Here is a 10,078-nt window from a genome sequence, read left to right as displayed (position 1 = left end):
GCAAATTTGTAATAAAAGAGCATCCAGTGAAGGTAATACTGTGGTTTGGTTATGAAAGCAGCTATCATCTATTCTGCTTATTCCTCTGTTGGCTTCTCTGAAGAATTTTCAATTTACAGCGCAGCATATTATCTTGTGAAGCGGCTGCTGGGAGACTGATATGTGCAGAATCTTATTTTCTGTGTTTATTAAGAGGACGGTAAAAGGAGAGAACAGCGTGACTTTATTTCAACAAAACCGGCTGCTTTGTTTTCAAATTAGACTTACAGTGGTTTTCTCGTTGTGAATTTACTGCTTTTCGCCACAGTTTCATTTTGCTGCGTATCAGAGGAGGTGAGATAGTAATTGAACGCTGTTCCCAGCCAGCCGGGTTTCTGCACATCCCCCCTGTCTTGGCGCGCGAGGTGCAGGAGGATCGGAGCGGCTGAGTCGGCAACTTTGGAGCGCAAAGAGATTCAGTGTCGCTCAAGGACACTTCAGCAGAGCGAAAGGTCTGTCAGGTTAACGTGAGTGAGCGATTTCAGCCAAGGCCTCCTGAAGGACACGGTTCCTCCTCAACAGGAAAAACAAAAAAAAATAAGATCAACACTGATTTACTCAATGCTTAGAAATAAGAGTTGATGGAAACTGGACCTGTGTTACATGAAAAAAAAAAAAAAAAAACTACTTTCAACAGCAACACCACGTTTAACTATGCATGAGAATACGCGCTTTACAAGCCTCATGCACTCATCGACAATCACTGGGGTGTAATCGGCAGAAACAGACGTAAGATGGATGTTAATGAAAACACCTGTCATGAAACAGCTTGCAGCAGCCCTCACGGTTTTTACATTATTCAGTGTGTTTAACGCTAAAAAAAAGAAGCAAAAGAAGAACAAAACACACGTACAAAAACATTGATGTGGTTGTTGCTGGGTGGTCCTCATGTCTTAACATCTCAGGTGCTTCTTGCTGGACATGTCATTCCAAATGCGGTGCATCTCCTCCGGGGAGATCTGGTGGACGGTGATGACCCTCCTGTACCTGCAGAGGCTGTAGGCCATCTTCCAGTGATTGAAGCCACTGTTCTGATACGGGTGGATGCCCAGCTTGCGCAAGCACAGTCCCACGTACACGTCCTCCAGGTGCAACAGTCTCGTGTGTAAAGAAGTCTTGTAGATCAGCTCGGCCACGTCGGCCGAGAAGACGTAGCCGGTGCCCGAGCAGAACGGCGGGTACTTGCTGTCGGGGTACAGGTCTCTGGGCATGTACCACTTGCTGCGCATGTCTCTGATGGGGCCGCCGTTGATCACGTAGCCGGTGAAGTACCTCCGCCTGGGCTTGGTGGCGGGCTTCAGGAGCTTGAAGATCAGGTTGTCCATGTTGACGAAGATGTCGCTGTCCGTCTTCATGACGTACTGCGCCTTGGGGCAGAAGGTGGCCACCCAGCGCATGCCCATCATGGTCTTCAGCGTGAGGTTGTGGTAGGAGTCCACGAAGTCCTCCACCACGATGTCGTGGAAGATCTGGCTCTCCTGCTCCACCATCTGGTTGAGCACGGCGTCGGTGTTGCGGCCCAGGAGGAAGATGGTGAGGATGCGCGTGTCGCCGAAGGTGCTCTCGTCGCCCCAGGTCTCGCGGATGGCCTGCCGCGCGTCGAACTCCTTGTGCGTGGTGCTGATGAGGATGACCAGGAAGGGCGCCGCGCTCTCGCACTTCCTGGGCTCGTTGATGAGGAACTCAAAGGCGTGCGGGTTGAGCGGCCGCGTGCGTATGTTGGTGAAGGTGATGTTCTTCTGAGGCTTGGCGGCCTTACGCACGGGCAGCGACATGTGGCCCACGTACGTGGACGTGGGGCGCGATATGCTCAGGTACCAGAGAGCGCTGGCCCAGCAGACCACGGTCAACAGGTATAAGCATGAGGTTTTTGAAGGCATTATGCTGCATTTAGGTGTGTTTTGATGAGCTGGATCTTATAAGGCTTTCTTTCCATTAGGAATGCTTCACCCAGTGCGGCAGCGTGAAGCTGCTCCGGCGTGCGGCTTGACATTAATTGTCAGTAATGGATGACTTTGGGAAGAAGGGATGCCGTTTGCGTTTTAATGTAAAGCACTTTAAGACTGTGCAGATGTCCAGCGTCCTCTGGTGGCGCCGCTCCATTTACATCTAAAAGACAAAGAGAGATCAATCAGGTGAGTCAGAATATATATTTTAATACATATTTTCATTTATATGTTCACTTAAATAAGGCATTTCTCTCTCTGGCCAAATGACTCAGCATCAGCACAGAGCAGACGTCTCTATGAAGGAGAGATTAATGTGTTAAACGACTTTATATAAACAACAGATTCATTCCAGCACCCGAGAGGCGAAGCAGAGCAACCTTTGACACAGCTGAGGGGGAAAAAGTCCTCATTTTTTTAGAGAGTCTGACTCATTGAATTCAAAAGAATTCAGATGAAATCACTGTCGAGCACAAAATGTGTAAAACCAAAAGCTATGAGACCAACCGTAGAAACATTTATATTCCTCGCTGCTGAAATCTTGGGGAATCATTATAAAGTCTGTGTTACAGGACTCTGACTTTCACATTTGCATAATGCGTTTATGTAAATCTTAAACACCCAATAATGCTCACATTATTTTTCCTAGAAAAAAAAAACTACTATGTTGAAACAGTTCTGGGAGATTTATGTACAAAAGTCCACTGAAAGTATCAAAAGGGAATGTAAAAGGAAACACTATGAGTATTATCAGACTGGAAACAGTCAGATAATTAAGACTCTTGCACTCTGAGAGGTAATTAACCTTATGGGCTACAATTTTCTGGACATATACATGTTAATTATGCGTCACGTACGACGAGCCCTGTGCTTCTGTTCCGCTGGAACGAAATGGAAGAAGATCTGAACTCGAGATGTTTGCGCCATTTCTCCTCAGTTCCATCACTGTGTTTCACTTTGATGACTTTTTTTCCTCTCATTTACGCTGCACAGCCGCATCGTATATTTCTGACGTTATTGCCCCGACAGCACCGGATTAAATCCCCCAGCATGCATGCAATTAGGCTACAGATCGTGTAACAACAGTTTCTACACTCAATACGTAATCCCAGTGCACAGGTTGACATTTCACAGGAGCAGACAAATGCCCTTTTCAACTCAAACCCAAAGTAAAAATATGCTTCACAGACGCTCTTGTTCAGCGGCTCAAAGGAGCCGTGTGGCTGGCGGCTTCCTGCATGATGGCGTGATACGGGGAACAGCGTGCCATGATAAGCCTCTCCCCTGGGACGCTTTTCATTCCTCCTGTTTTGTTCTGCGCTGCATTGCTATACCATCTGTCTGCTACAGATGTCTTCCTCTTGTCTGTTTGCGGAGCGCGCCTTTTTCTCCGGCGAGGACAATGAAGCGGGCGTTCGGCTGAGCGCCTATAGTACATGTTAACACGTAGATGATGTCTCCGAGCTTTTGAAGCTCTCCGCGACGGACAAGATCAGACGCCGCGGCGGAACGGCCGTAATGCGATAAGGCTGGGTGTAGGTTATATCTTCAAAGCTTCACGGCCGCAGAAACCGGCCGGAGCAGACAAATTGTAGCTTTAATGACTTGATTTGAATTCCATTTAACAATAGACGGCAATTACCTGCAGTCTATACGCTCATACAAAAGAAGCCAGTCAGACCGAAGGACGGGCCAATAACACTAAAGGACACATCGCATACCTTGAAAATCATACTTCTTTTTTTTTTTCCTCTCTCTCTCTTTCTGCAGAAGGCAATCTGTCAGTGTAATTAGGTCTGGTTTCACTGAGACGTACACATCATATCTCTCACTGTGATTACTGCTCGGTTTGGGAGTACATTTGAGAGCATCAGATTATCACTCCCTTACAGATGTTACACTCCCCGGTTTGTTTTGTGCCGAGCCTCTTTCCCCGGAGTCTTGCAGCAAAAACTGAATACATCAGACTTCTCCTCCTCTTGTGAAATTGCTGCTGGATCTCGCCGGATTCCCGAGAAGCAGGCGATTGTTGGCTTGAACAGCAGTTTACTCAGGTGCAGGAAGTACACAGAGACATCGATATTTTCTAATAACAGAGGAATGAGGAGGGGTCAGGGAGAGCCAAGACAGGGGCAGGCCAAGAAAGCGGCGGTTTGCTCCTGGGTTAATAACACAGGCGAAAAAACAAAAACACACATGAACGAGGCAAACGCTGCCGGAATATGTACACACGCTCGAATACACAATAGAGTGGAGTGACAGCGGGCCGACACCGAGTCCCACTCTGTCAATTTGAAATCTCCTCTCCGACTGAGGCAAAAATTATTTATGAGACACAACTGAGGTCTAAGTGACAGTTCATTTGACTGGCGCTCTGAAAAACACAACCTCTCGTGGCTCCTCAGAACAAACATTCCGAAGCCTCTGTGGGTCTCGTGCATGCTCATGCACTGCCGCATTAAATAGACTCCTTAATTTGTCCCCGAGTCTGACTGAAAGCGGGGAAAAAAAAAGTGCATCTTCATGCTCGAGACGCCCGATCATCAATTAGCTGGAAACGATGCGAGGATGCGACGCGCATAAACACAACTAAACAGAGGAATTTCATGAGGCAACGCCGTCGACGAACGGCAGAAACGGTTCAGAGAGAAATCCTGTCAGGTGCGACGGCGATCGTCATTCTACGTAACAAAATAAGTCGCTAAAGTGAGACATGGCTGTGAAGAAAGAGCATCGCTTTAACCTTTAATGGCGAGATAAAAAAGACATGAATGTGTCTCTTTAAGTCGCAGGATCAACCCGCCGTCAAACAGAGGGTTGGAGGTAACTACTTCAGTGTGTGTGTGTGTGTGTGTGTGTGTGTGTGTGTGTGTGTGTGTGTGTGTGTGTCGGACAGAGACGCGTTGAGTGTGATTACGTCCACGGCGCAACAGTCTAATCTTACCAATCTTAATAAGAGCAGGGGTAATTATATGCTTTCTGCTCCGCCGCCGCTTCACTGAGCAGCTCTTTCTAAAGGAGCGTTTGACTTTAAACAGGTAAAAGTGGTTTGTGTGAAGCTCCGCAGAGAGGCTGTTATTCACAATATTTCTTTTTTTTTTTTTTGGAAAGGATGACAATAAAATTGAGCGTGTTTCAAACGCTTTTGTGCGAGCGGCATGCCAAATGAAACAAAACGAAAGAATAAGTGGATCGTAAAAGTAACTACACCACTCCACTTGAATAGTGGGTGGAGGCTGGGGGTAGACGGGTGGAAGGGGGGGGGGGGGGGGGGTCTGTGTGAGGACCACTTTGCCTCAGTGATGATTTTCAGGATACATTCACAAAGCGTCCCACGCCTGTGTTTCTTTTTTTTCTTTTTTTGACAAGCCAGCAGCGTTGCTCCAGTGTTTTGTTTCAGTTTTTAAAGTTTTTGTGTTCCTCTACGTGACTGAGGACCTGAGTGTGTTTACACAATGAGGGAATAGAAAAAATAAAAATACAGCTGACTGCAATAAAACTCTGTAAAGTCAGTGTCACGGAGGCTGGATACTGTATGCATGCGGCTGTCAGAACAATACGTCTTTGTTTTGTTTACCAGCCGTCAATGGTTCTCATGTTGCCATTCAGCACTTTCGTTTTGCTGCACATTTATTTAAATATGGATCTTTTAGAGCATTTGGGTGAGCCAACCCACTCACTGGAACAATCGGCGGAGGGGAACAGGTGTACATCTGAACGACGAACCTTCAGGACATGAAGAAACACAACAGGGAGGGGAATAAAAGCAGGGAATAATTAGCCTAAACTGCAAACAGAGGCCCAATTTATCATGATTTATTATATAGCGAGAGGTAAACTTGTATGGAGACACCCATTCATCAACACATGGCACTTCTTCTCTCCGAGCATCAGGGTTGACTCTTTGGTGGACTAGTTTCTAAAAAAGGTTATTACGCACTCCTCTGCACACAAAAAAAATAAAAGTGGTTTGATTCATGGCCCGGTGACCGCCTATAGACAGGCCTCCAGAGTGTTTTTCCAATAACAGCATCTCAGAGCTAATAGATTGCCAGATTGAATTAACTGGTTTATACAAAAGCTGGACTATTGGGAGGGTCAGGGCCAAAAATTTAAATGGATTACTTTGGCTTTCATTGGAACGCTGTTTGATTGTAGCTCGTTTCACCTCTAGAAACACATCACACTAATGCCACAACTTTGGACCAACATTACAGCATTGTGCGTGCTTTGCAGCATCATATCTTTTCCAGTTTAGTGCAGATCACATCACGCTTGCAGCTTTATAATCACTGTTCAATTGCATGTGAACAGCATTGTACAGGTTGGGTTTCGAGCATTTTTTTCAGATTAAGAAATAAAATGAATGACTAAACCAGGAAGTTTGACAAATGAGACGACTGAGAGGTAAAATGTGAAATGCTCCTGAGCATCATTATGTTTGCTGAAAGCCGCATTTGTCTGCTTGAAGCTGAGGTGTCCTTGACCTTGAGGGGGGCGGAGAACAGAAGCCAGGCTCTCTCTTTTTTCACACTGATGATTTCAGTAACTTTTCTTTAACCTTTCATCTACCATTTTGCTGGTGCTCCATTAGTCTATAAATGCAGCATAAACCAACCTTAAAGGCCATGTTTTTTACATAAATACCAGATTCCTCCAACATGAGGAATCCTGTTCCCATAAATCCTTATTTCTATTTAAAAAAAAAAAAAAAAGTAAAGTACAGGAAAATCTGTTGTTTCTAGTGGCACAGATGGTATTAGCATATAATTTGAGAATATACTTCCTCCTGGTGACGTCATCTGGCGCCACCTGCTCGCCGTATCCCCATTAATATGGATAACGGGCTACTGCAAGCTAATCGCAGATGCTGGGAAAACCTGGATATCCTGACATGCCTCACACCCTCCCCGCCTGCATCCTCACAAGCTTTTTGCTCCGTGCAACAACCGGCTCGGTCATGATGGGCATTTCACTTATTCCGTCCCTGGGAGGTCGTTCTTCTGCCCAGAGTTTTCAGCGTTATAAATAGCCACATTTTCTTGTCATAGCTGGAGCGGGGTTAAAGCCAGGTGATTGTGTTACAGTGAATCAGACTTGTCCCTCAGGATTTTCTTTTTTCCCACCATCCGAAGCCGTCTAGTAATTGCGGTGGCCCAGCTGTGATTTATAGGAACAATTTTAAGTCTCTCTCTCTCTTATGGGACCTTCAATTCATTTAATTTGCCCATTTTTATGTTGAATCACAAGGTCTTTTTGCTGTGTGAGAAAGCGTTTTTGTTGGGCTGTGAGAGATCAGCTGCAGCTGTCGTCGTGACCTTCACCTGGATAAAACAGAGGGAAGATTGATGGATTTACTCATGAATACTTTGATTTATTAGCACTTTTATGCTCATCGTGGTCACTTTAAGTGACTCTAAATGTCTTATTTACTGTCCTACGTGATGTACTGACATCAATAACAAGTTATATTTTCATTTTCTTAAATGTGTTTTGGGGTATTTTAGTCACTATAAAAGGTCGCATCCTTAAAATGACTTTCTCTTGGTTTTTTTCTTTGAATTGTTGAACTTCATGAGTTTAGTTTACTGCGTTAACAGGAAGCGGTTAAACATTCCCGCCAGAGAAAAGAAGCGTGTTTTCCATGCACCCACACAAAAGCCATTCTCTTATTTTGTCAAGCATCCATTCAACAAACTGACCTCAGAGTTCTTTCAAAAACATTAAACTTTGCAATTAACCCATCAGTCTGCCCACGTACAGAAGGCTCTCCCATTAACAGCGAATCACTTCCCACAATCTGGACAAGTTAGAGGCCGAGGCTCTGCAGACACGCCGGCTAAACTGAAACCTCCATCATGTCCTTCAGACATTTTACCCACCGGCTTTCTGCAAGAGGTTGTTAACGCTGTTGGACATCTTACCTTGACCATCAGAAATAACACTCTGGACGAAAACTGTCTGGTCTGCAAGTGCAAAAAGGCAAAAAAGAGTCACAACTCGCATGTCTGACCTTTCTGAGAACAAACGTATTAAACGTAATACAAAAAGATAATTTCAGAAAACAAAGGAAACATTAATCAACTCTCTATAAAAACTAATTAAAATGTTGATGAGTATCAACCATTACTGTGTTCTATTAATGCATTTGTTTGGTATTAAGTTGAGCACAGTTTGTCTTCTTCAGAAAAACAAAACTGCAGAAAAAAAACCTAATCCAAGCTGACAGTCAATGATGTGAAGGCAGTGAGCTTCAAACCGGCTGAATCCCAGTCAGAAGCTGGCTTTCCTCACCTGCGGACCACCTGTGCCCAGAGCTGTGTGTGAAGATGTTTCAGTGCTAATTCAGTCAGATTAAAAACAGAGGGAAAGGTCTGAGCTCTCACTGAACAGGTCATGATTGTGAGAAACCGTGCGTCTCACAGTCAAGGAGCATTCCAGAGAATAAATAATTCCTCAATCTACATTGATCATACATATATACTCAGATCTTTTTCAAAGTGAAGTCAGCTTTAAACAGTTTCAAACACGGCTGCTATAAATAGTCCAAAGAAAGATTTAAAAAAAGGCAGGTACACAGGAACATTAGCTCGGGATGTGAAACTCTCACAATCAGTGACATTTTTACGACACTCATTAAGTTCTACCTTCTGAAAGAAGCATTTCACATTCCTTTTGCTGTGTTACTTTCCCTTTTTAATGTACCTGATTTTTATTATAATTATTAATCGCTGGGTTATATTTTCCTTCAGTACTCTTGACAGGACGGCGTGTGTTTCATCTAAAGATAAAACCCTTTTTATTGGGGCTTTAATGTGCTTTATTAATAAAGTTATGGAAGTGTTTAATCAACAGGTATATAGCATAGCCTAATTTGAATGCAGCAGTGACTGTGAGCAACAGTTTCACACGTCTTTATATTCCTCCTTACGATCTGTATCTGTGGCTCAGTGTTCTGTTACAGTGGCAGAGCGGCCTTTGCTACTGTTAGTTGACTTTTTCTCAAGTTGCCATAGTAACACTTGTCCAATGTTACATGAATACATTTATTCAATACACCGTATGAAATATAAAGCGAAAATGTGAAACCGAATAAAATGAAATGAAACATCTCATCATCATGATGTCTCTTTTCAAAAGTCTGTGCCCACGGATTCAGAGTGAAGAATCACAAAATCGCATAACTGACCCTGACCCAGGTTGTCCTCCCTGCTGCTGAAAAGACTCTGTGATTAAACATCGCGGTAAAAAAAAAGAAAGAAAGAAAGAAAGAAAAACCGTTACTCCAAAGATGTCATTGTCAAAACAAAACAGAAAAATGAAAGCAGACTCTGGTAACTATGACATTTCCCAATGAAATAATAATAACCTGCAATGAATTCTTTGATTTTCCCATTGCACGCCTGCATTATATATTAATATAGACGTCTATTCACATTTTAATGCCCTTTTTAATTTATGAAATGCCACTTTGGGCCATTGTCGTACATGCTGTATCTGTCTTCTTAAAAATGACACTAAGAGAATAACACGATTAAGTGTTTCTATGACACCCAGATAGCAAAGCTGTGGCTGAGGCATTGTTCGGCACTGCCGTCTGCGTCTCTCTGCAGAGGGAGAGGTGCTGGATGTATCTGAAACCAGATGACTACAAAAAATAAATAAAAAAGGAGATACCTTTCTTTCCTCAGACTCTCGTCTTTATTGCTCCTTCACTGAAAATGTTAGGTTAATAATGCCATTACTGCATGTTATGTATGAAGCTTTATCTAAATTATATTTTGCTATTATGAAAACTCAATTGCTGAGGGTGGGGGTGAATCTATACAGGCAATTAAATGAGGGAAGCTACATTAAGTGGAATGAATTTATTTGATTTACGAGAACATAAACAGTATTCACTGCTAATATCAAGAAGCCAGCTGAAACGTCTGAACAAGATTAACTTGAGTTATTGAATGCTGATTAAGTCGGTCTGATCAGACACAGCTTGTTTCTTTGATGAACTTGTGAGGCTGATTGCAGCAACAACAATGTAAGTGTATCATGTGTAAGTGTCTGCAAGTACTGGCACGCGACCACAGAAAAGCAAA

The 10,078-nt window shown here is 43.7% G+C and overlaps 1 protein-coding gene across 1 annotated transcript; it reads right to left on the bottom strand.

The window, feature by feature from the left end:
- Positions 1–900: 900 nt before the first annotated feature.
- b3galt1b (UDP-Gal:betaGlcNAc beta 1,3-galactosyltransferase, polypeptide 1b) lies at positions 901–2,118 on the bottom strand. The gene has a single exon (XM_030111884.1). The coding sequence runs from the start codon at positions 1,917–1,919 to the stop codon at positions 933–935; it is 987 nt and encodes a 328-aa protein (XP_029967744.1). The 5' UTR covers positions 1,920–2,118; the 3' UTR covers positions 901–932.
- Positions 2,119–10,078: the final 7,960 nt, after the last annotated feature.

This window comes from Salarias fasciatus, chromosome 16 (genome assembly GCF_902148845.1).
Source record: "Salarias fasciatus chromosome 16, fSalaFa1.1, whole genome shotgun sequence".
NCBI lineage: Eukaryota > Metazoa > Chordata > Actinopteri > Blenniiformes > Blenniidae > Salarias > Salarias fasciatus.
The sequence above is the reverse complement of the archived record's forward strand: the minus strand, read 5'-3'. Positions and strand labels throughout refer to the sequence as shown.

What these genes read in the sequence shown, in the direction of transcription:
- b3galt1b (XM_030111884.1), bottom strand. Translation starts at nt 1,919, where the DNA reads ATGCCTTCAAAAACCTCATGCTTATACCTGTTGACCGTGGTCTGCTGG.